We start from the raw sequence: 26,429 nt of genomic DNA, 5'->3' as shown, positions 1-26,429 counted from the left end.
AAAACCTGTGAAGTGGGAGGCTGTTGTTGAATTAGCCGTTGCTGCTGCGATCAGCTGACGTTAATAAGCAAGACTCCCAGCTGATGAGGAAAGACAGGCTGCTTGTTTTCATGCTGATACCACATTTCAGGGAGCCTGCCTTCCCAGAGAGGGACTCTGCTGCTCCTGGCGCGTTCTGGTTCTCAGCAGGAGAGGGAAATACCGGGCCTGGGTTGATGGGGCCACTGGCAGAGGGCAGGGCGGCAGCGGGTGAGGCGGGTGTGTGCAGAGGCGGTGGATCCCTGGCCACAGCTGGACGCTGGATGCTCAGCGGCTGAGGGGCAGCTGTGTGGTGCCCATGGACAGATGTGCAAGGGCCGGCAGAGTTAGTACTGAAAAAGGATGACCTGCAAGAGAAGAGCAACGGAGGCGGCTGAGCTGGTGCCTTCTGTACGTACACAGCAGCCCCCGGGGGGCAGGGACCTGCAGACACGGAGAATGGTGGGCTCAGAGCTTGGATCTGGGCTGGAATCACAGTCCTTAGTTTACCGCGCTGTGGAACCTCGGCCAGCTCACTTCCCTTCCCCGAGCCTGTTTCCTCATGTGTAAACAGTGATGGCAAAATCTCTCAGAGCAGGGGCAGCAGCAGAGACCCACCATGCGCTTCACTCTGGACCCCGTGGACATGTGTGGCACTGTCACTACAGCCCATTGCCACTGTGCTGATCTGTCATTTCATTAACTCCTGACTTGCCCGACTATGAATCGCGCTTTCTCATGGATATGGGATTCAGGCGTCCATAGCCTCTATGTACAGAGAATCACTGAGGAGGACCACTGGTAAGCAAAAGCTACTGAGTACCTTCTGTGCACCCGGCACATACGCTGGGCTCCTCACACACACTGCCTCCTGTTTCAACAGCATCACAGGAGGGCAGAACCTATTATAGCCCCATTTAGCAGAGGCAGAAACTGAAGTTGTAAGAAGCTAATTGTACTTGAAGGTCTTAGGGGGAGGAGGCGGCAGATCTGGAACTCTGTGTGGCCTGACTCCAGCAGTTCATACTACATTCCTCACCCAACCCTGGATATAGATAGCTTCCCTTTGGGCCAGAGAGGCACCTGGCTTTGAGCTCTTATTAAAAAATTACTCTGGTCAGACCCTCCTCTGAGGGCTGTGTTCTTCCCACCTGAGGGAGGCCAGCTTAGCCCTGACTTCTAAGACCCTTTTAAGTGGAATCCAGGTATATGACCAGAAAGAATATAGCTCTGGAAACAAGTCTGTGGGGCCAATTGATGTTGTCATGGAGATAGGACGTTCCACCCTGCCCCAGCGGTCAGAGCTACCCAGGAACAGCACTAGTCTAAATGAGTGGACCAACACCATGGGACTCCAAGTCTCCCCACAGGAGAAGGACATGGGAGAAAACTAATACCTTCCTCTGCTGTCTGTCCTGCCCCACAGTTGTGACACAGCCAACCTCACCCACATGCAGATGTGAGCAGATGTGGCTGTCAGAGGTGCTTAGGAGCTGGCAAGCAGGCCAACAGAAGAGGGCAGTAGGTCATGAGAGAAGGGCACAGGCTGTACCACAGAGCTCCTGGCAACAAAGCAGGGGACATAGCCCAGCAAGAGAGCTTCTGGCTCAACAGACAAACCCAGGGGCCAAGAACCGAGAGCCAAAGCTGCCGTCACCCGGCCAGCCTGGCACGTCCTTCAGGCCCGGACCAGACACAACCACGGCTCAGCAAGGCATCTGAGAAAGAAAGATTCTCCTCTGAGCCCAACCCTGTGCACTTTCAAGGCTCCCCTGACTCAAACCCTTCCCTTCACAGGCCAGGCCTTTTGTGACACGGCTTCTGCCAGTTCCCCCTAAACCCCTGGGCTTCAGCCACATTGGACATCAGGGGTCTTTCAAGCTCTGTCTCCTCCATGCATTTGTATCAGCTGTTCTTATGACGTAGACATCCTTCTCCTTCCCGCCTCTCCCCCTGAGCTCACCACACCCTCTTCTGAATCCTCTGGGGTCAAGGTTGTACCCGATTCCATCTACTCCATCACCCTATAGTGTAACTACCCACCACCTGCTCTAAACCACACAGCCCTTGAAGGTTATGTGTTCTCTCTCCTCCATACCAGTGTTGGGGCTCAAAGGACAAACACCCTCCAGCTTCAAGTCAGTGGTACTGGCATGCAGGCCAGCTCTGCCATGGTCCCTGTGGCCTGAGTGAGCTGTTGCTCCGAGCCTCTATTTCTATTGAAATGGAGAGCATTCTAAGGCCGCTAAGGAAGGCCAAGAAGGACGAGGTCAGAGAGTACTGCATAAACCGCAAAGTGCCACACAAAGACAGCAAGGACCAAACCATGCAGACTTCAGATCCCCATACTTGGGACTCCCAGGACAAACAGCACCACCTCTCTGAATTTGTTTCTCTGTCTTTACAATGAAAAGGATCATGTCCACACCGAAGGTGGCTGGGGGAGTGTAAACCTCGAGCTGAGAAGGAGCAGATCTCACTGTGGATCAGAAGCTCAGAGAGCGTCTGTCTGGCACCGGCTCACCAGATTCTCACACTGCAGTATTGTCCCACTGTCCCACTGTCCCACTGGGTTATCTGGACCTCCATCCTCCAGCCCGTGCCCCACGGCGCCCACTACCTAGCAAGCTCTGCCCACAGCAGGTTCCAGAAAGCAATGGCAGAGAACCTGCCCTGAAGGGAACGGCGTTCTCTTCCCTGGGTCGCCCTTCAGAATGACAAGAGCCAGTGTTACTCAGGCTGGCCTCTGTTGCTCCTCATTCCTCCTGGCTTGTGTCTTCCCAAACTGCCTCTGGGGTTCTGATGTGCACCAAGACTGAGAACTGCTTGAGTGGAGAGCTGCCAAGAGCGACAGCACCTCCTGCTTCTCGTGAGTTCTCCCTCCTCAGCTTCACTGGGGGCCACCATGTCCCTGCTGCCTGATGACGTCCAAATCCCCCAGCCCCCACCTAGCATCCTTAGGGTTTCGTCTCTCATCGCTGTCCCACCACCCAGGCTCTGTTTCTCCACATCTGAGATAGTTGTTTGGGAAGAATGGCTCTGAGGACTAACTATGTGGTATTTCAGAACTGAAGTGGTTTAAGGCTCAGACCCACTCCTGGTGACACCTAAAGCAGACCCGGCTACTTTCAACTGTCCTGTGGACAAGATTAAACAAAGCCAAGACTGGAGGACATTTAAGCATCCTCTAAGATATTCAGCATCGATGCCTGGAGCAACCACAGATTCACACCCACAGAGAAAGCTGTACCACTTGACCCTCGGTCACATGTAACCTGCTCGTCCCGGGACCTACCAGCCCTAGACAGTTACTGCCAATAGTTCTGGACAGTAACAAACAAAACAGGAAGTAGAACAGTGTGGGATAGAAACCCTCCCCAGAACCTCAAAGCATAAGTAAATAAGAGGCCTCGTTGCCAAGGCATAGGGAGGACAGAGCTGCAAAGAGGACTTGAGAGACGTCGGGCACATGAAACACACAAGTATCTGTTCTGATGACTGCCTTGGGGCCACACTGGAGGCCCCGAGTGATCCGCCTCAACGTGGCATGGCAGCCAATCAGTGCTAGCGAATGCTGCCAGAAACCCATTCCCAGCAGGAAGGCTCTGACCCACCGGACATAGCCAGGCTCCATTTACCTTCTCACCCCGGCTGGAGAGCGGCCCATCCATGTCGGCTTTGAGGTGGACAGGGGGCGCGGTGTAAGGCAGTCGGCAGTGCACCTGCCCGCACTGTACCTGACCTGTGGACGAGAGGATGCCTTGGAGCCCATCCCCCAGGCTCCACACAGGATCCCCACCTGTTGCGTGCTCTGCGCGCTGCAGCCTGATCACTAACCCAGAGTTCTATCTCTGATGATTGCTGCCTGGATGGCCCCAGGAAAGCTCTCAGTTGAGCTGGCCATAATGCTACACACGTGAAGGGCTTTATCAGGTGCTATGGTAGAGCTCACTGAGAAGTCAACACCCCTATACAGATATATACGAACCCCCTCCTGCAAACAAGGATGTACCCACCTACTCAGACCCTCATCCTCACGTTCTCATTCCAGAACATCACCAAGACAGTTTACCAACTGCCTCCTAGGACAGCCTGTCACCACCCTGCTCATAACTACAGCCTGACAAGCAGCCCCTGTCCTCCTCCTGCATTTCATCTTTTCTTGATCAGCCCTAATCACCTGACTTACATATAATTTCATTGCTTATTTAATATTGTCTTTTCATCAATTAGAATTCAGGCTCGATGACAGTATGATATTTTCCCCCCAACCTTTCTGGTTTTCTAATACTCAGGATGAGGCATGGGATACACAGAGCACTCCTTTTTTTAAATTTAAATGTGATTTTATGAATATGGTGCTTGGCCTGCATGTATGACTGCACGTATGACTATATGTATGCCTGCATGTATGTCTGTGTGTGTGCCTGCTTGCATGTCTGCATGTATGACTGCATTTGAGTCTGCATGTGTGCCTGCATGTATGCCTGCACACATGTCTGTGTGTGTGCCTGCATGCATGTCTGCATGTATGACTGCATTTGAGTCTGCATGTGTGCCTGCACACATGTCTGTGTGTGTGTCTGCATGCATGTCTGCAATGACTGCATTTGTGTCTGTATGTGTGCCTGCATGTATGACTGCACATATGTCTCTGTGTGTGCCTGCATGCATGTCTGCATTTATGTGTTTGCATGTGTGCCTGCATGTATGACTGTATGCCTGCATGTACACCTACATTGTTTGTGTACCACTTATGTGGCTTGTGCCCATGGAGGGAAAAAGAAGGTACCAGATCCCCTAGAATTGAAGTTGTAGACAGTTTTGAGCTGCCATGTGGTTCTTGAGTATGGAACCCCTGTCCTGTTAAAGATCAGTCAGTGCTCTCAATCACTGAGCTGTCTCTCCAAGCCCCTGCAAAGTACCCTGTACATATTTGTTGAATGGATTTCTGTATCCTGTTCCAACATCTGAAACTGTTGGGGAAAGCTGGGCAGTGGTGGCACACGCCTTTAGTCCCAGCACTGTGGTGGCAGAGGCAGAAGAGTCTTTGAGTTGGAACTTGCTTTATAGACCAGAACAGAGCCAGGGCTACACCAGAGACCTTGTCTCATGCAAATAACAAAAACAGCAACAGCGAAAGCCTGGTGAGGAAAGCACACCACTGGTTCTGATGCAAATGCTGTGCACCTCAGCCTCTTTACCGCTCCAGCCAAGCACTCGTTTGCCTGTCTGTTCTCTAGACTGTCCTATCTGCTCGCAGAAAGAGCCTAGACAGACACTTGCAAGTGATGAGTTGGGACAAGTCACTGTGCCTTTCTGAGACACTGTTCTCTCTTCTGCAGGGTAAGGCAATTGTATTTAATTGAGGATTCTTAACTCCCTGGGTGTTCAAGAAATCTCTGAACAGCTTCAAATTACTCAAATAACTGTCTGCACATTTTTGGGAGTCTGGCTCCAAAGGTGGAGTGGTGTTTTTTTTTTTTTTTTTAATTATTTTAAATCAGATTCTAAGCACTGAATTTAGTTGACTGCAAAGTGGAAGGGCACCCCCCAACCCCACCCCTGGGGTCTGTTTCTAAACCCTATACTCAGTTTACAGCTTTGCTATTTCAGAAAACCCAAAGCCCCATGCTTTTAGATGACTGTAAAGTAAACGGCTGGCCGCTCCTCTAAGTCACACAACAGAGGTATGCTCTGTCTCCGGGGAAAGGAGAAAGGGAACCACAGCTCCTGCTCTGGAAGCAAAGAGAGATCTAGGCTCGACCAACGGAGTCCATAAACAGAGCCCTCATCCTACTCGCAACAGAAGTCAACTAGACCCATTACCAACCACATACCAAGAATTAGCTGGCTGCCAAGGCCCCCGGTAACCAGAGAGTCCCGCGTCTTTGGCACTTTCAGTAAGTATTTAATAGGTTCTATTCAGGCTGAACATTAAGTCATTGTTCAGAAACAAAAGGGGAAAAGCGTCCCTCCTGATGAGCAGAAGGTTCAGAAATGGAACTGCATAGAGACAGTTCCAGCTGGCAGCCTGACGCAGCAGACAGGACCCTGCTCCTTGCTCTGCCATCTAAACCGACAGCACATCCCGAAGCAGCTAATCCTCCGCCTGTGTGTACCAAGTGCGGCCTTTAAGCCAGTTATCTCAGTGATGTTCACGGTGCCGCGCCGAGGTGGCTACTCCCCTTGTCTTTGTGTTTATGGAGGAGGAAATGGGATTGTGTGGTCCAAGAAATTCACCCAACATCACCAAGCCACGAAGTGGCAAGGGTGGGATTTGATCCCTGCAAGTTACACCACAGCCCGAGTGTACTCATTAGAGTCCTTGGAACTTACAGTGGACCCTTTGGCTTCCTGGTCTATGTAATGTCTAGAGACTCAGATGGCGTCACCTCTGGCACCAAAGCGGGGGGCTCCATAGGCAACAGTTGGATTCCCTTTTTGTTGGTGTCCAGGATGAGTGCTTGGAAGGGAGTGTAAATGTGTCCTATGCCCCCTCCCCCCAAGCTTTTGAGGAAAAGCCCAGATTTTGTGAGCCACCATGTGGTTGCTGGGATTTGAACTCAGGACCTCTGGAAGAGCAGTCGGTGCTCTTAACCACTGAGCCATCTCTCCAGCCCCGGGAAACAGATTTTGAACGAAGCACCTGCTCAGTAGCTGGCTCCCTGACCCCTCTCACCACCACCCACCCACCCTCCAGTGCTTACTGTCTCCATCAGTGGCACAGCCCTCGCTATCATACACATGTGGGTTTCAGGTAGGAGGAAGGGAGCGAGGGAAGAAGGGAGATAGATTGAATCAGAGGGATCTGTCTCTTCATTGGAATGTGGGTGAGTCCCAGGAACAGGGCAATTCTGACCCATTTAGTGACTCTTGTATCTGAGTGCTAAGAACACAGGAGGTACTCAGAGCCTGAAAGTCCATGTCAACCAATCCTCGGCATCCTTTGAGAGGTATTATCACTATTCTCATTCACAGATGAGGAAACAGGTCTTGAGGGGATTCTGTGAATTGCCCAAAGGTCTCACAGCCCTACGTGGTCATGCCACCCTGGCCTCTGCTCCCCAAATGTACCCATAGCCAAGATGCCTTCTGAGCCAGGGTTTGCTCACTTTCAGTTCCCCCAGTCTATGTGCTTCAGTAAATCTTGCCCATCCTTCAGAGCTCAGCTTGCTCAGAGGCAATGCTCCTCAGGCCCCAGCATCTCTGGACACACCCACCCAGCATCTTTCCTATGGGAATCACTGCAACGAAAACCATATGTACACCTGAGTTCTGTCCTAGGCTGTCTGTCCTACCAGAACGGCAGGCTCCTTGGTCCCTACCCCTTCATCCCGCGCACATGCTCACTGGCTGCTTGAAGTTCTCTCTACCAACCACCCCCAACCCCCTCGACTCACTGGGGAAAGGAGGGAAACTGACCGGTTTCACATCTTCATCCACCAGGCTGCCTCCCTGAGGTCCCCGCCCCTCATACGAAGCCCAGGAGCAGGCCTCAGCGTCCCCTTCCCCGCTGGCCTGGCGACGCCAGAATCCGCATCACTTACTCTCGATGTAGCCGTGCAAGGTGACCATGCGTGCCCGCTCTGGGCTGCTGAACGGAGAATAGTGGATGTCGTCGGACAGGGCGGAGGGGAGGCGGGACGGGGGTGCCCCAGAGGGCGGCACTGGGTGCTGCGGTGTATGCTTTTTATGACGCGCTCGGCAGTTTTGAAACCACACCTGGAACGACAGTCTCTGCACTCTCAGTAATCAAGGAAAAGGATCAACCCGTGCCAACTGAGGACCTCAGGCCACACTGGAGAGGGGCGGCCACGTACAACCGCGACCATCCGCACCACTACGAATTTCAGCACTTCCCTGAGGTCCGCCCCAGACCTGAAGGCTGAGACCCCGGATTCCCACCTGGATGACCCTGCGACTGAGGCCCGTCATGTCCGCTAGCTTCTGCAGCGTCTGCGCGTCGGGGTTGTTGTCCTGCGCGAACTGAGCCTGCATAACCTGTAGGGCGCAGAAGGGCACTCAGACCTCCGCCCAATCAGAAGCTCAGGGTCCGAGGCCACGCCCCAGACAGCTTCAGCCCTGGAGCGGCCTCCCGCGGGTCCCAGCACAAGGGGCGGAGTCACAAATCCCGCACAACCACGCCCACTCCGAGGCCCCGCCCACACGCTTCGGGGCTTGCCCGGGGTACCTGCAATTGCTCTGCGGTGAAGGACGTCCGCGCGCGCTTAGCTGGCTTGGGCTGACTGTCCTGTTCCGAGGGCACTGCCCCCTCCAACGTGAGACCGTTCCCTGGGGGGCGACAGAAGCAGCTGACCACGCGTCCCCATCTCTTCTAGTGGCAGCCTGGAAAGGACGGGGTGGGGGGAGCTTGTCCCTGGAAGGGTCAGGAGCGAGTGTCTGGGAGCGGGGATCCCAGGGCCCTAGTCCCGGAGCCCAGAGCTTCCTTTCCATACTATCTCCCAGTTTTTTAAAGAGAAGAAACTAAGGCTCAGAGAGAAGAAAGATCCTGACTGGGAATCCCAAAATCATCTGCCTGGATCTGGAACCGAGCTGACCCTAACGTCTGTGTTAGCTGAGCAAGAGGGAAATCAAGGTGGCGATTTCAAAAGAATGCGAAGGAAGAGGAGCGGGATGGGAAGAGGAAGGGGCGGGGGAGGAGGAAAGGTAGGAGGAGGAGGAGAAGCAGAAGCAGAAGCAGAAATGGAAGCAGCAGCAGCAACAGCACTGGTTGCAGAAGCCATAACGCCCCCCTTTTTTGAGACAGTGTTTCTCTATGTAGCCCTGGCTGTCCTGGAACTCGCTCTGTAGATAAGGATCTGACTCACAGAGATCCACCTGACTCTGCCTCCCCAGTGGGGGGGGGGGGGGGGCGTGTCACATCGGCAACTTTTGAAGTATTTAAAACAATTACATTTTACCTTTTCCAAGTATAATTTATTAACTTGGATATATCTTAGGTGTTGTCTTTCTGTGTTACAGCACTTTGGCTACTAAGATTGTAAACCAGGAAATATATTCCCAGTTTAGCAGTTCGTTTTTCTGAATGCAAAAATAATAAACTGTTCATGCCAAAAGCCCCAAATCCTGACAAGCACAAAGAGGGAGAAAAGTCACCAGTGACTCCACCACTCAGGGATAACCACTGCTTACAATTTGCTGTAATGTTTTAATTAGGGGGGGGGGAAACTATGCAGAAAGAAAAAAAAACCCTACATGTACAAAGGAAAAAATGGATATGTAAACAGGGAGATAATGACATGCGGAATGATTTCAGCTTTTTCTTTAACCACGTCTCCTCATTCTTCTATAATGAGTGTGTGTGTGTGTGTGTGTGTGTGTGTGTGTGTGTGTGTGTGTGTTGGTTTTGTTTAAAAGTAAAGCGATAGCTAATGGTCAGTGACCTGAAGCCCCAAGTGTTCAAGTTTCCCTGCATAGTCTGTCATTGACAAGGCCAAGGCTAAGGGTGGCCCTGGGTGGTCCAGGAGTGAAAGGAGACTGTGGTTTACTGATTAACCACGGTGTAGAAGAAGCTCCGACTTCTGAACCCACCTCATCTGCTCACTTGCCAAACAATACAGGCAACTTCAGCGTGCTCCAAGTTCAGTTGCTCCCCCACTTAGCTACCAATCCTAGCAGGAGAAAATGGTGACCTTGGTGAAGCCATGGCCAGTAGCACGCTTTTGGTCCCTTACTAGCCCTCCCACTGATGCCGAGAAATTGAAGTAGAGTGGTCCATACACCCCCTAACAGAGAAGCTGTGCGATATTAATATTCCTTAAAAAGCAGGCAGGATAGCGGTTTAGTGTGCCAAGTTTTTTAGATGGAAAAATGAAACTCAGAGGCAACCATATCCCAGGAGCCTCTTGGCTGTTGAAGGGGTTTCTGGAGCTGAGGGGATATAACATGGAGTAGTGTGTATAGTATGATAGGTAAGAAATTGAGCTTCAGGGACTGGGAGCAGACCTACTAAATGTAAGCTTTGGCAAGGGGCATACTGTAGAAAATCTCTGCCGCTTTTCTAGCTATGAATAGCACAAAGCTCCTTAAAAAGGGCTATAAGGATTTATACACCCAAGCACATTTCAGGGAAGTTACCAGTATCTATAGATCCCCACAGCAGAACCATGGGAAGGGTTGCTGCCTCTGCCCACCGCTCCATACCCTTTTAGGATTCCCCCACCTCCTCTTATACATCACTCCCACCACCACCACCACTGAAAACTCTCACCAAGACCCTAAGATAAATGCCTTGGTAAAATCATGACAGAGCCAGAGAAAATTCAAAGAACATTCTAGTCCAACATCTAGATATCATGAGCAGATGTAGGACGTGAAGAGATCCAGTGAGAAAAAGAAAATCTCCTCTGTTGGCATTGTATGGTAAAGCCGCGACTCCAAGACTCGGGGACTGGTCCCTTTAAAATTTTTATATTCAGAACCTCTGACCCAAGATGACCCAGCCTTAGCCTCCGGCTCTGTGTGGCCCATAAGGAAGTGGGAAGAAGGTGGGCTACATCTTATCTCTTGGACTGCCCCGGCAGCTGGCGGGTGGATTGGGGTGGGGATTACCCGGCAGGCCAATGAGCATGTAGGCTGCCCGGAGCGTTGTGAGAATCTTACAATGTTCGATAGTGACTTAGAGACCCATGCAAATGATGGAGCCAGAGCGCATGCTCCACGTGTAGCCCCACCCCGATGCTGCCTCCAGGTGTTCCAGGGACTGTTCAACGGGTCAGCTGTGCGGACCAGGAAGCTAGGTGCTAGGGAACGTTGGAAAGAACTGGGACTAGGTACTGGGTTGTGCGGGTTGGGTACCGTTCTCGGCGGCCCTCTTGAGGTTCTCGATCATGGTGTCGTAATGGATGCGGCAAAGCACCTTCTCCTCAACCAGGCCGAATTCCTCGCCCGTGGATAGCTGGCGCTTGCAGGAAAAGCAAGCGAAGCAGGCCAGGTGGTAGGCATTGCCGCGCGCGCGCCGCACCCAGTCACTGGCATAGATTTGTCTGCCGCACCGGGCACACTTGGTTCCAAATCGGCTGCGGGACAAAAGGAACGGATAAAGGAAAATAATGTTTAGACCGGGCCGTCTTTCATCTTTCTCCTGTTCTATCGATCAGGGCGCACGTTGCCCAGGGTTCACTTGGCACCCACGCCCCACATTACCTTACACTTGAATCCATTACTCCTGAGCATCCAAATCCCACCAAGTTGATTGGGAACGAGATTTTTATTTCCTTCTTGCTTTGCTGAGTTTTTCAAATATTCTACAATAACCACTTAATATCCGCGTATTTGTTCATTATCTTTGAACATTTGTTCATTAGGCTACACAACGGATGTTAGGAAAACACAACAGTACTCCTATTAGGGAAAGTTTTTGAACATCATCTGCCATGCAAGATTCTAATGCTTCACAGAATTTATCTCAATTCTCCTTTTGCAGAGGAGGAAATCTGGGAATCCAGGAACTAGAATAAGTTTCCCTCCATCATACATTCACGTATCATACACTCACTGCATCAAGGACAGGGACCCCAGCAGGTCTGACTTCAAAGATGAAGCTGTAGTCCCGGCTTTTCTTAGAACACACCTACACACCTTCATGAGCTTTGTGACCCCCCACACAGACGGATCATTGAATTGCTCTGACCTCCTATTTTCCTTGATCAGAGCTGCTAAGATGATTACAACGGTGACTGCTACTATTTGTTTAGTGCCTGTCAGTCAACCAAGGACCCAGGCACTCCTGAACTCTGGTACCCAAGACATCCTAATACTAACTGGAGGAGGAGGAGGAGGAGGAGGAGGAGGAGGAGGAGGAGGAGGAGGAGGAGGAGGAGGAGGAGGAGGAGGAGGAGGAGGAGGAGGAGGAGGAGGAGGAGTCTAGATCAAATGTCCCCTGTTCCTTATGCCTATGTTCCCATTCTACCAGTTTCCCTGTCACTTCCCCTTCTTTCTCTCCCTTCTGTTAGGGGCTATTAGTCAGCCACAGTCTGGATCGTCAGACTGGGAGTCCCTCCAGGAAACAGCAGAGCCTAGTTTACCTGTACGCAGGTCAGGCCCTCAGCACTAGGGGAAGGTTGCTGACTCACCTGTGACTGTCCTAACCCTTAACCCTGTTTCCTCTAGCACATACTGTTCAGGAAGCAGAGCCATCACTCGCCCAACCCTCCAGCTTGGATATTGGAACCTTCAGCTTACATCCAGTGATGCCTCCAGCTAATGAAGTGAACTTCTGGGACGCACTACATCCCCCCTCACCTCTACTGCTGCCCAGCTAGGTCGATGATTCCCACCAGGCTCCTCTCACCACCCCTTCTTTCCAGGATTAGCTTGTCAGTGCATCATCCACACTGCAGCTGGCAGCAAAAATTTCACCATGCACACAGAATCCTATCCCCTGAGCTCCTTACAGTCTTTGGTGGTACCACACTATCCTTAGAGTCTAGTCCAGGATGCTTTGTGTTTACAAACCCAACAAACCATATCCTTCGCTCTCCCAGTCTTCAGTGTCTCCCACCCCATGCTCTACACCTAGTAGAGGGTACCAAGCCACAACGGAAGCTCATTTTTTCAGTCTGTTGTTCCTCTCTCTACCTCCAGCATTTCCCCACCCCCAGGCCTCTGGAGGCTGTTCCTTCCCTGGACATGTCCTCCCACCATCTCATGCTGCACTTTAAGTGTCTGCATCTTTGGCTTGCCCCTTTTATCCTTTGGCATGCTGGGTGATGGGGTCAGTATATAGAAAGGATTTTTGTTTCTGTCCCCAGGGCCAGTGCCTTTCCACTGGAAAGCACATTTGTACTACCTGTGTGTAGCTAAACAGCTCAGCCAAACTGGCTTCAGTTACATGATGATGTTCCCCTTTTTAGCAAATTCAAGTAATTGGCTGTTGGATTTGGATGGGGATGGGTGTGTGTGTGTGTGTGTGTGTGTGTGTGTGTGTGTGTGTGTGTTGGCATGCAGCACTTCAGTCAGCTCAGGCTCTCATACAAACTCCACAATGTCACTCCACTCTCTCTTCTCTGGTATAAGGAGAGTTAAGGGACCCTCACCAGGTCTCTATGTTTGCTCACACCGAGCTTCAGCCCTTTGTCTAGTCAAACTCCTTCCCCAACCCAAATAGATTCTTTCCATGACCTCAGAAATCATGGCTTCCTGTTAGAGGGTCCAGACCAGTCTGTGGTCTCTGTTCCTAGTCCTTCAGAAAATAGAGGTGAAACCATTTTTTTCCCAGCCCCCCCCCAAGCCCTGTTGGTGGTAGCCCCAGTGGAACCGTTTTCTGGCTGCCCCTGGGAGGCTGGCTTTCTGTTGTTTATAGTTTGGTACTTTGGAGGAACTGAGCAAGGAGCCCTTCCCAGAGCCTTGACTTCCTGTTAAGTCCTTGCAGCTCAATACCCTCAGCTGTGCCCCATCACCTCTGCTGAGACAGGTGAGGCACAGACCCAGAAACTCATTTTTCACACCTGGAGTCAGAGGTTCAAAAACAACAAATGACATATTCCAGACAATATAGAGTGTGTAGTGGGAGCTGAGGTCCCCTTGAGGTGATGAACCTGCTTGGGAGGAACGGAGATGAGAGATGGGAGATGAGAACCCAGTGGGGGACAATGTTGGCCCACTCGTGGGCGGAGATTCTAAAAAGTTCAACCAAGAGGGGATCAAGGAGAAGGGAAGGGCTGACCTCCAGAGCAGCTGCCTTTGGCTTCTAGCTGTGGTCCTCTGCACCGAAAACACTCTGTCCCCACACTTGACTCCATGGACTTCCTGGTCCCAGTCTCTGTGGCCTTCCTTCCTGCAAGTCCGACTTTGGTGCCTACACAGGTAGGTCTCAGTGCCCCCATCCCCGAGTTCCTAAGCAAGTGCTGCCTTAAGTAACCCCTCGAGTAGCACCCCCTGTGCTTGCGCTATCTCAACTGCTGCCTTCAGCCCTAAGCTGAAGCGCCATGAATTGGCCCAGTCAGTGAAATCACCGAACTAGATCCCTAGAGAAAAGGTAGCATGGCGGTGTCATTACCCGCGTTTGCATGTATTGTGTCGAGACATAAAATGTCCTCAGGACAGGGGATAGCTCGCAGAGAAAAAGTGAAAGGAAACTAGCATCCAGGTCTGACAAGCCGACAAACTCCTGTCCAGACAAGCTGCGACGCTCCAGCCGCTCCATTCCGGAAGCAGCGAAAAACAGCATCACTGGAGAGGACAACGAAACTTCAAGAAAGGACTGTGTGGGAGATGTGAAGGAATTTCACATGGGGACGATTCTACTGGCCTCCTCACTCAGGCTGTGAAATCTGCATTTCGTGCGTTCAACGTCCCCACCGGGGTCCCAGCACACCACAGGCAGAAACGGAGACACAACGGCCTACGCGCTCTGAGGACTGAAAGGTGCCACAGACACCTAGAACCCTAGCAACAGTTAAAGGGATACTAACAAGCCCTCATCCCACACTGAAGAGCAGGGATCCGGAAACCCTGTTTTGTAGATGGAACTGCACCGTTAGCCAGGTCAGGCTCACTGAAGATGCTCCTAATTGTTTGTTGGGTGAAAGAGCCTCTAAAAATGAGCCCTTTGGAATACCCCCCCCCTGCCCTGCCGCCACCGCCGCCGCTGCCGCCTACTAAATTGCTCCTTTCTACACGGGGAAACGAAGTTCAGGGTGGGGTCTCCTACATTTAAGACCGAAAGGAACTAGAAGTTCACTTATTTTGGGTTTTAGACACTCAAAACAGAGAGTTATAGATTTCTTGAGGCAAACAAGGAAAACTGGAAGCGAAGCTCTTCCCAGTCCCTCCCCCTTTCCTGCCTACACAACCCTTAAAAAGAAAAGGGGTGCAGAACCAGCAATTAAGAGGTTAAACAGCAGCCTAAGCCTGCCTGGAGGTCCTGCCCGGAGACTCCTTCTTTCACAGCCTTTCTCTCCGTGCCCCCAACATCTACCCCCCCAACAGCTGGTTGTTGCTGGGCCTCTCCACACAGGGGGGCTAGCTTCCAAGCTCCCAGCCTCCCCTGAGACTCTAAAGAAAGGGGCTGAAGTCCAGAGACAGAGCTCGTGCTCAAGGTAGAAGGCTAGAGAAGCCCGAAGGACCTGCACCCTCCACCGGGAACAGAAAACTTCAGCAAGTCCTGGAACTCCAAGTCGCCCTCCCCCATCCCTAGAATTCTTTGTTCTCCACTCCGTGGAGAGAAAAGGAATGGGGAGCAGGGTCTTTGGTCTTAGGAAAGTTGCTGGTTATCATTTCTCTTCAGGTCCTAGTGCCCCTGGGGCCATGCAAGGAGAGTCACACACAAGAGCATATAGTGGGTACTCTCTGTGTGAATCAGGAAAACTGGCTAGGGACAGCAGAGAGAGGTCTTTGTCACTCTAGATGCCTTACAGCTGCAAAACATCAACAACAAAAGAGTGTCAGATGCAGCTTGACTGTAAAAGAAGCATATGGACACTTAGAGGACGGATTTGTGGAGCCAGGTGGCCATGTGGACCATCTGAGCATTACTACTTACTAGCTGAGTGACCTTATCCCTCAGGGCTTCAGTTTCCCCTTCCTCTAACAACGGAATACTGCATGACAGTATCTTACAGGATGGATCACACAATTAAACAAATAAGATACAGGATACAGCAGATCAAGGTTTTGGTAGCCTCACTCTGTGCTCTCAATCTCCAGATAACCCTGGGCTTTTTTTCTGAGCACATAGGTCTTCTCTACTACATGATGGGTGTAATACTGTAGGAGGCCAAGGGAGCCTAGAGGGCACAACCGAAAGCCACAGGGCAATGGTAGGTAGATGAAGGGGCTGTAAGAACTGCCTGAAGTGTGGTTGCTGATGGCAGTGGAGAAATTAATGCTCCAAAAAAAGAATGTTCACACACACACACACACACACACACACACACGGGGGGGGGGCGAGAGCAAAATATTCTTCGTTCTTGAGAGGGTATGAGGGGGAGTGGTTCCAGCAAAAAAGTAAAGAGATTAAAATGAATCCTACTTCCCTGATGGTGATTTTATGGTTTTGCCATGACTTGCCAGGAGTAAGGGTAGATAGAGAATCAAGTTGCACTCACATTGGTTGGTGAGTTCACTGTTTGGAGAATGAATAGGAAAAACAGAGGCAGAATGTCCAGAAACCAGGGGTACATTAATGGGGGGACCAACTGTCCCCCCACACAAGTGCAAATCAGTCAGGAGAAGCACCAGACTCCCCAATCTCCCCTATGCTTCGCAACTTCTCTTCCTGTTGAATTTGGAGTTTCTTCCTAACCTTTAACTTCTGAACCACCAACCCCCTGCACTTGAAGACTGAAAAACACCCATAAGATAAAGTTAGGGAAGGGGCAGGGAGGAGATAGAATCTGGGCTAAAGCCCTTCTGTGGGGACAAGGTCAGAGGTTAGAAGCTCCTGGGTGCCCAGAGGCCCCTTCTTGGAGCCCTGACCACTCTCTTCCTCACCAGTCTCCTCAATCCCATTGGAAGATCTTGCCTCCCTTTGGCAGAATACTTCAGTCCACACCCCATCAGACCCTTGACCTCTGTTTCAGGAAACAGAGGCCTGGAGAAGCATAGCTGGCCTTCCCTGAGCCACAGTTCTTGAGCTAGCGGGAACTCTACCTCCCACACACTATTATTCAGCCCTCTCTGGGAAGAGTCTGTGTTGCTGCTCAGGCTGTCAGACAATAGTCCTCGCCTGATGCTCTCTCTCTCTCTCTCTCTCTCTCTCTCTCTCTCTCTCTCTCTCTGAATCTCTCTTCCTTCGGTTTTATTATTTTTTGTTACTGGTGAATCAGTTAGAAATGACTTATGCCCACATGGAGACCTGGCAGGGAGAGAAAGGATCAGAAAAAAAAAAATCTACAAAATTCAAAATTCTCCCTTCATTTTGGAGAAAGTGAGCTTTTATTCACTTGACTTCCCTTCTTAACTTGGCACCTGGTTTGTTTTTCGAGATCTCCTGTCATGGGAAAAGGGTCATCAGTCAGACCCTTTCCTCAGACGTGACCCAGCTGGACAGGTGGGTTCAGCTTTATTGGCCTGTCTGTGGAAATGCCTGGTGCCCACCCTGTCAAGGATCGTGGTGGTGATAATGGAAGCATTCACATTCGCTGCTCATCCTTATGAGCCTTTGCGGAGACTGCTCTCTCTTGGTGGCCTCCTTGGCAGTTGAGAGAGACCATCTTGGGAAAGAACCATCCAGGGCAGAGATGCTATGACTCATCCAAGGTCATAATTAGGCCCACAGAGCTCTGTCTCCTGCCTCTTCCCAGGTTGGCTGCCCATATCATCCACCACAGCAGTGCAGTGGACTGAGGAGTTAGTGGAGGCTGTAAATAATGGAACCAAGAGCCTAGTTTTGACTAGTCCTTCAAGGTCCTATAAAAGATAACATTCAAGGAGTCTCAACCATCCTGGAGATAAATGGAAAGGAATTTGGACATAGGATAAGGCTGCCTGGGCTTTTGTCATTAGAAAAGCCAAGGAACGAACCTGCCCAGCTCTACCCTTTAGAGGAAAGACACTCTTTTGAGCTCCTTGACAGCTGACACATCCAAAAGGACCGCCCCCCCTAATTGAAGTTAGGCCTAGAGTAGACGGTGTCTAGAAAATGCCTGTAATATCCATTCCCTGCCTAAACTAAGCCAATGGAACATCAGAGGTGACAGCAGGAGGAGACCTCACGCTCCTGGTTACACAGCGCACAAGCATAACCGCCATTTGTCTGTGTACACGTACAGCACTTGTCAGCCAAAAGATATATCTTCATACCACACCCTTCACCACCTCAGGGGTGGGGAGTGACAGTAGCATCATTTCACCCCAACTTGCCCTCCCAAGTATATGTTCCCTGTTCTGAGCAACTTGCAACACTCTCTCTCTCTCTCTCTCTCTCTCTCTCTCTCTCTCTCTCTCTCTCTCTCAGCATTCACATGTAAGATCTATACTCTCAACCTTCACAACAGGAATAGAAAGACACGCTTTTTCTGTAAAGGAACATACCCACTGTCCATGTGCCCTGATCCTGCTCCATGACACTTGGTTGCCACCACACATTCCAGACCACAGAGGCATGCATGCTCTTTGAACCAGCAGATAGAGCGTCCCATCCCTATGACATGAAGAAAGAGCCTTTCTCCTAACCAAGAACCAAGTTCTTTCTAGGTTTAAGAGTTTTTCTAGGGCCCTTAAGGTTCAAAAAAGAGGGTGAGTGAGGGTCGCCACCCACCACATTCCCTGACTCACAAGCTCTGGTGCTGAGGTCTTCTCCGGAAGACTGAGTCACAACTTCTCTCCATGAAGTGTGTGTGTGTGTGTGTGTGTGTGTGTGTGTGTGTGTGTGTGTGTGTGTGTAAATGTATACCACAGGGTAACTTTCTCCACTTCCGGAGAAAGCATTTAGAAGAAGGCGTTGCTTCTTGCTCAGAAGAATCAGTTCTACACCCATTCTTCAGCAGACTCTCGGTTTCCTGACTAGATCTGGCAGATCCTTCACGGATGCCCCTAGGCACTGCAGTGACCTGGACCCCATGACCCGGTCAGCAGGCGCCTGCTGCATGGCTAGAAGCTAAGCTCCTGTAAAGCATTGAGTGGTTGGGGCCAGGCGGAACCACGAAACCAGGGGAGATAGCTTGTGAGCTACGGAGAATAGGATTTACGCATCACGGTGCAGAGCGAAGCCCAGTGGAATGCAACACGACTCTCTGAGACCCGGTCCTGAAAGCCCAAAGTTAGTACCTAGACCTAGGTGGGGCTGAAGCCTGGGCAGAAACAGTGCCCCAGCAGTGGCAGGAAGGGAGCCTGGAACCAAGGCATGCCCTAAATTTAAACAGCTACCACAGCACGAGTCGAAGGCGAAGGCAGAGATCGATGTTGGTGCTTAGAATTAAGCGCTAGGATCTAAGTTAGGGCCGGAGTCAGATGTGGCGTTGGCGCTTGGGGCTGGAGCAGATCTGAGCCCAACATTGAAAGCAGAGCAAAGCTAGAAGGAGAACTCTGAGCCTCGTTTAGGATACCTCCCAGGACAGGCTTGTGGTACAACTGGAGTTCAAGTTGGAACCAGAGCTGAGCTCACTAGAGATGGAACGGCGCGGAGTGGATACTAGGATCCGAATGATCCGGGCCAGAGCCTCGGATGTCAAGCTAAACAGATCACAACTGGTGCCTGGGGCTCAGAAAAGAACAGAAATGGAACCAGACCGGTGGCCAGGGCCCGTCAGACCGCAGGAACCCGAGGCAGATCGCCTGCCAGAGCTCGGGCTGGCACTGGGGCTCCCTTCTGTGTAAGACGTGCAGAGTAGGAGGGCCGGGCCAGTACGCTGAACCACGGTTGTGCACTCCGAACGGCAAGTGGCCTAGGCACGAGTGTGCAAGGCCTTCACGCTCCAGCACTTGCGGGCCCGACCGCCGCAGCCTACCTGAAGTAGTCCATCTTGCAGTAGATCTCCTTGTTCTTGATGTAGCAGCTATTCTGCTGCCTCAGCGATGTGCGACACACGGAGCACTCGAGGCACCGCACGTGCCAGATGAGGTTGTTGACCTGGGGAGGGGGCGGAGGTGGGGGTCGGCTCGGCGCGGGCCTCTTTCACGCCCGCCCCCAGCCTCCCCAGCCTCATTTGCAGAGAGAGAGAGAGAGACAGACACTGAAGCTCAGAAGGGGTGTATGGCTTCCCTACTTTTCTCCTATAACACAGAGGCTCAAGGAAATTGGGATTACAGTCTTCCATTCTCTTGTTGGAACCGGGGCAAAAGGAGACCTCCCACACTTGCCCAAAGCTGCGCGGATCAGTCAACGGTTGAACTGGGAGGCCGAGTAAAATGGACCGGGCAAGGTCATTGCTTCCCTACAGTCTTTGGGGTTGCAACCCACACCCGTGGACAGGCAGGCAACACCTACCCTGACTCACCTTGAGCAGATACCGGTCCAGGATCTCGAGACCGCAACTGGAGCAGATATTCTTGCCAGCAGACGGCACGGAAGAGGCTGCAGAGGGCGGCGAGCAGACAGAGGGTGTGCTGGGCGTACATGGGGAGGCTCTACCTTCGTCCTTGTCCAGAGCGCCTGCCAAGGCCTCGGCGTCTGACTGAGCCTGAAATCGGAGAGAGGAACCGCGAAGCGCTTAGCCTGGTACTCAGAGTTGTTGGCGTAAAGACAGATTTGGTTCCTTTGCGCACCGACTGACAACGAAATGTACCAGGGATGTCGCGCCCTAGGCTGGAGTACAAGAATGAAAGGACTTATTGGAGAAGAAGGGACGGCCCCCAACTTTTAACACAGCGCATCCTGGGTGCAGGAAGTAGCCACAGCTCACATTCCAGGCTAGAAAAACCAAGGCTCAGCGAGAGGCGGCTCCTATCGGCAGTTTTCCAGCGCAGGGGTAGAGGTTGGTAGCCGGAAGGCTGAGCCAAAGCCCTGGCCTGTACAGTTGGGGGGACTCGGGGCCGAAAGCAGGACCGAAAGGACTCACCATGGCAGGCGGAGCGGTCCCTTCAAGACAGCGGGTGGTCGCTTTGCAGCCGGACCCTGGCTGGGCCATCACCTGGGGGAGGGGGAGGGAATGCAAGCGACAGCGGCTGCTGAACTGGCTCGGAGCTGTCAGAGCCCAGCGCCTCCCCTCGCCTGTTATATAAACCGGCGCTGAACAATGAGTCCTAACTTTGTAGTGGGCATTTAAAGCCCTTCCCCACAAAAGCGGTGTCTCTCTAATGAAGCAATTTGAATTTGGATTGGGTTTTTTTCCCTCTCTCTCCCCCTCTCCCTGCACTTAACCCGTGGCTCTTGAAGTAATCGCTTAGTTCCTTTGCAATCCAAGCCTCTGAGGGGGAAAAAAAAACACGCGCACACACACAAACTACCTGCAATTAGAAATTGTCGTGAATGCCCAAGATAAGAGGTAGCCAGAGTGTCAATTCCAACTGTCAATCAGTGAGATCCATCAGGCCGCCCAAAGAATTGCAAATTTGATTTTTTAATGGTAGTAATTAAAAATCGAATTTTTTTCTCCCTCTACCCCCTCCCTTCTCCTACTCTCGGTACAAAATGCAAAAAGGAGAAAAGAGAGAAAGAAAGAAAATAAAAAGGAGATGGGGGTGGTGGTGGTAGTAGTGGTGGTGGTGGTGGTTGAGAAAATAAAACCCAGAGCGCTGGGAGCATCCGCCCGCCCGCCCGCCCGCTCGACGCGCGCCGGGAAATTGAAGCGGGGATATTGACACCGATTCAAACGCCTTTGGAAGACCAGTCCAAGGAAAGCCCCAAGCCAAAGAGGGCGAGATCGGTGAGTGAAATGAGGCCAAAAAGAGAAAAGAGAGGCCTCTTGGAGGAGGAAAGAGAACCCTCCAGACTCTTGGAGCGCCCGGGACCGGCCCCTCATCGAGATCCTCAGCGTTGCGCCGGCACAACCTCTGGCGCATCGGCGCTATCAGCGCCTATTCAGACGGACAATACTGGCCTCGCCTCCTCTTGATTCGCCTATGTCTTTGCTAAATCGCTTTTTGAGAAATTCCTCCAACATTTGCATAATGTGTTCCCGCTTTCCGCGACCCCCCACCCCCGCCTGCCCGCTCGCGCGCTCACACACTTGCAGTCACACTCTCCCGAGCTCACTCAGTACCCCTCCTCCTTGCTGCCGCCCGCCACCCGGCCGGGCCCGGTTGAATCCCGGCTCACGCTGGCCCCGGGATCCCGGACGCTCACCCACTCGCCTGCTTGCTCACCTGGTCGGTGGTGGGGCCGCCCTCCGCCGGTAACCGGCAGCCCTCGGGCAGCGCCGGGGCGGCGCTCTCATGCTTCCAGTACATGGGCCCGGGAACCGAGGGCTCGAAGGGCGCGCAGTGCAAAGAGCAGCGCGGAGTGCGGCCTCGGGCGCCCTGTGGGCAGAGGCTGATGCGAGAGCTGGAGAACCCAGGCTCCGGCCCCGCCGCCCCGGGCCCAGCCCCAGCCCTCCTCCCCCGGTCTGAGCGCAGTCCTGGCCTCCCTGGCTGCCGGCACCACTGCCTCTGAAGAAGGTCCCGACAAACTTGGAGAGGTCCCTGCAGCTGCCTCTGCGGCTGCCGCCGCCTCCTCTTCCTCCTCCTTCTCTTCCTCCTCCTCCTCCTCTCCCTCCTCGTCGTCCTCCTCCCCTTCCAGCTGCGGCGACGACCGCCCTGCCGCTGGAGCCCCGCTCCGTTCAAGATGAGTCATGCGTGACCAATCCCCTCCCCGCTAAGAAGAGCGAGACACTCCAAAGGAGGCAGAGACTCGAGAGACATACACACAGAGAGAGACACTGAAACTATGCGCTACAGGGAGACTCTTGGAACATGCTAACATACAAAGGCACTGGCGGGCACACATCCTCACAGCTCCTTCTGCCGCCCCTCCCTCAAGGGCACCCGCCGCCCTCATACAACGGTTAATAAGTGCGAGAGGAACCCGTGGTCAGCCCATCTACAGGGCTGGATTCCACATGAAGCCACATTCTGTTGATGCAGTGCTGAGTCTGGTATATCTGTGTATATATGGTCACAAATGGTAACCTGCTCACACCAATCCCCCAGGTCCCAGACATCGACACACTTCTCAAACTCCTTCAAAAACACCCCTGCTTCATGACAACCAGAGCTTGCACCGGCTTCTAAAGGCTGAATAGGACTGGGGTCAGGGCAGACTGTGCTAGTGGAGGGTAGGTCCCCTGGATTCTTTTGGAATAAATTTCTTGAGGCATCCACCTCCACTTCAAGATTTACCTAGTTACACGTTTTACCTTCTATAGGGCTCTAGGGATAATGAGAGTTAGGGAAAGGCAAAGACTCAGATATTGAAATAGCAGGCACAGCCCCCAAACACAGACCCCCTCAAACTCAAAGGTCTGACGCTGGCAAACACGGACGTTTATAGCCTCAGCCTTCTTCCTCGCCTACGAACTGTGTCAGAAAAGTGTGCAAATGTGTGTCCTCTTCTAAAACACTGTGTGCACACTCACACTTAGACCTAGTCCTGCATCGAGCAACCCACCCACCACACAGACCACCCCCTTCATAACTGCCCTCATTTACAGATATAAACAGCACCCCCCTCAAATCATGCTTACACTTGTGCACACAGCCATATTCAGGCGAGTCTGGTTTCCCATGGAGCACCAAACCTTGTATAACCTCTGTTATGAGGCATCTCTTACCATGCACTGCATTCATATATACGGTGAGAATGGTACCAGGCTTAAGGGGAAGCAACACACACCTTTGCAAAGAACAGTGTCCCCAGGTGTCAGTCTCTGTCTGCACAATTAGGCATAGCCAGAAACACACATAGACAATGTTGTCTATATACGATCGCAGTACTGAAAAGCCATCTCCCAACCCTTAGGGACACATATCTGCTCCTTTGGACTGAAACAACCCCAGCTAATGGCATCGGCCCTTGCATTCCAGTAATTTTTTGCGCTTGTGTGCACACTGGTTCTGAACCAGTCTTTTCTACTAAAGGGAACAGGTACACTGTGGAAAGCAGGTGAGGTGTGTACCTGCACACCAATGTACACATACACACTTGGATGTATATGTACATCCACACGCACACTCTTGGATGCTTTAATCCAGGCCAGGCATTAGAATGCTAAGCATTTTACAATGGTGATCTCAATTTCCTCTGTGAGGCAGCACACCCTATGGGTACCCATGTTACCTATTTTAACCTGAGGTTTAAAGAGATCACAGCCATCATAGTGCCATGTGACTAACAATAGTCTGAGCCAAGAACTAAAACTAGATTCCTCTACAGAGCTTATGACCTCTGGGCTACACCCATGACCATGACCGCTCCTGGTGAGCATAGATTCCTCTACAGAGCTTATGGCCTCTGGGCTACACCCATGATCATGACCGCTCATGGTGAGCATGTACAGGCACACACACATGCTTTCCATATTTTGACAAAAGCCTGCATCTGCCTTCTGCCTCATGGGCAAATATGGAATAACAACTGTACTGTTTCGTTCTCTCTCTCCCCTCTGGCCCCATCCCCTCTCATCTTCTCTCCTTTTCTCTCCTCTCCTCTAAGTGGCCAGGAGAGGCCAGAGGCCAGTATATGGTACATGACATGCATAGGAACCCTAAAAGGCAAGGCTCTTCTTAGGTAAGTGGGGAAAAAAAACCCCAAAAACCCCACATGAAGTGAAATAAAATGCAGTTGAGATTTACATAGTCTGGGGGACAGAAGACAGTGGTCCAGAGAAACGATGACAGATCCAGGAGCTGAGCAAACAGGTGGTGCCATTGCTAGAGGAGTGGAAATCCGTGCTCCCAAAGTAGTGACAATGACCACCCCAATGTCCACCACTTATGTGACTGAGCTCTGCTCCACATGCGCCACCCTCTCAATCCTGGCAACTCTACAAAGCTGATACATTGCCCTTGTTTATTGGAATCTAGAGTGAGTCCTGGGACGCTGAACAGGAGAAACTCTTGTCTGCATGCAGTTCCTCGCCTGAATTCTGACTAAATCCTCAGAAAAATCAAGACTAGGTTCAGAGGCATTGAAGTCAGTCAGTCCTGAAGTCCAAAGAGTGAGGGCAGCTTGCCTCGGCACTGATCTTAACACTACCCCTTACTTTAGGGGTGGCAGCCACTCCATTCACTCCTTCGGCCTCTGTCTTCTCATCTGTGAGATGGCCACGACAACAGATCCCACCTCCTATGCACAGCCCTACTGAACTGTGAAACATATGCCCGTAAATCAAGATGTCTGTCCCATAGTACCCAGCCTATAACAAATATTAGGGGTCACCGTGGCATCGACTCACCAGATTTGAAAGATACTACTTCAAATTCTTTCTGGAATAGGAAAGGCATCATTCAAATAATCAAAAAAAAACTCCCCGGAATAACTAACCCAAAGAAGCTGAAGACCTATTAGTCTATCTCAGAGCATACCCAACTTCAAAGATAAAAATGAAATCATGGGGTTGGGGGTTTAGCTCAGTGGTAGAGTACAAGCAAGGCCCTGGGTTCGGTCCCCAGCTCTGAAAAAAAGAAAAGAAAAAAAAATGAAATCATTTGGGACATGAGATCTTCCTTCCCACAAATCTAGATTTCTGCTACAGAATGAGGCCAGATTGTCGAACCCGGAGAGCCTCTTCAGGATGGACTGTCTTTTTCCTCCTGCAGAAGACTATGGGCAGGTCACTTTGCCATTTAGAACTCTAGTTTCCCAACTTGCAAATGGAGCTAACGAACCTTACCCCTCCAGGTTGGAGTGATAGCTAACCGCACATTAAACACTGATACTTCTACAAATGTTGGCTTCATTCTGGAGCTGCTTTGAGTACCGGGCGTCTATAAAGTCATCATTTCAGCATCACTGGTCACTCACAGGATGCGGTCATCTGGTCCTCTGAGGTGGATTTTGCCAGCCTCCTCCCCCCACCCCCACCTGAGACTCTGTCATCCTCTAAGATTTGGGCTTGAAAAGAGGCTTCATTAGTAACCGGATAATTCTGTGGGAGGCCCCCAGCAGCGGTTCCTCCCCGCCGGGAGTAATTCTAGGAAGGTAATGTGAGCTGGAGAGACTGGAGACCCGGCTTCACATTTATTTACTCTGACAGCTAAATTGGTGAGCAAGGGGGAAATCAGATGAAAGCCATTTCAGAGTAAATACTAAATACAAAATTTAAACATTCAGGTTGTGACACACAGGGAGAGAGTAGATGGGAAGAGACAGAGGCAGCATACTCCTCTCCTGTCCGAGACCCGATTCCCACCTCGTCACCTTGCTGGACATTTCCTGTTGAGGAAAGGAACCCAGAGTGGGGTACGCCCTGAATGACCCTCAGCCCAGCAGCTTATCCTCCCTAGTTACTGTGCCCTTGGTGGTAAAACGTGCAAGCTGTCTGACTCAGATGACCCGGGAAGTGATGGAAAGAACTTTGGACTCAGACATGATGCTGAATCCTAGTCCAGCCACTTCCTGGTTGGGTGAACTGCGGGGAAACTGAGTCAACTGTGGGAATATCATCAGCTTCAGATGATTACGTGGAATAAATGATTAGCATAAGTTCTTTGGGCCTCAAAGTATATTGCATATGTCCACAGGTAGAGACACCCCCAACTCTCCCAGTTTGAGCACCCACAGAGTAAATTGAAGCTGGCAGATATTCATGAAGCCTTTACTTTATCCCTGGTTCCAGCCAGAACCAGGATACACAGAGGAAGCTGACCTGGTCTCAGGCACAAAGGGCTCACAATCTTACTTGAGAGAGGACAGTTAGGCTGCAGTGTAATTTGCTAAGTGTTACAGGGAGTACCCTGAGAGCCAGGAGACGAGTGATTACCTTGGCTTCAGAGTTGAGCATCAGGAAAGGCAACATACAGGAGCGGACCTTTCAGGGAAGAATGGAAGGACAAGTTAGTGAGGTGGGCAAGGACTGAGGGAGGGTTGG

The 26,429-nt window shown here is 51.6% G+C and overlaps 1 protein-coding gene across 4 annotated transcripts; it reads right to left on the bottom strand.

Moving 5' to 3' along the window:
* Positions 1–69: 69 nt before the first annotated feature.
* Lhx6 (LIM homeobox 6) lies at positions 70–22,076 on the bottom strand. 4 transcript variants are annotated; one of them, XM_032903173.1, is made up of 10 exons: positions 21,730–22,076; positions 20,484–20,555; positions 19,923–20,105; positions 19,434–19,555; positions 10,840–11,060; positions 8,213–8,313; positions 7,927–8,022; positions 7,569–7,743; positions 3,657–3,760; positions 70–386 (listed from the first exon to the last, which is right to left on the bottom strand). In XM_032903173.1, the coding sequence occupies exons 1-10, from the start codon at positions 21,811–21,813 to the stop codon at positions 366–368; spliced, it is 1,179 nt and encodes a 392-aa protein (XP_032759064.1). In that variant the 5' UTR covers positions 21,814–22,076; the 3' UTR covers positions 70–365. The 4 variants fall into 4 exon arrangements, with proteins under 4 accessions (XP_032759064.1, XP_032759066.1, XP_032759065.1 ...); XM_032903175.1 differs by lacking the exon at positions 21,730–22,076 and adding an exon at positions 20,872–21,039; XM_032903174.1 differs by lacking the exon at positions 3,657–3,760.
* Between the last annotated feature and the right edge of the window lie 4,353 nt (positions 22,077–26,429).

The sequence above is a fragment of the Rattus rattus genome, chromosome 5, assembly GCF_011064425.1.
Source record: "Rattus rattus isolate New Zealand chromosome 5, Rrattus_CSIRO_v1, whole genome shotgun sequence".
Classification (NCBI taxonomy): Eukaryota; Metazoa; Chordata; class Mammalia; order Rodentia; family Muridae; genus Rattus; species Rattus rattus.
Note: the sequence above shows the minus strand (reverse complement) of the source record. Positions and strands in the feature narration are given on the sequence as shown.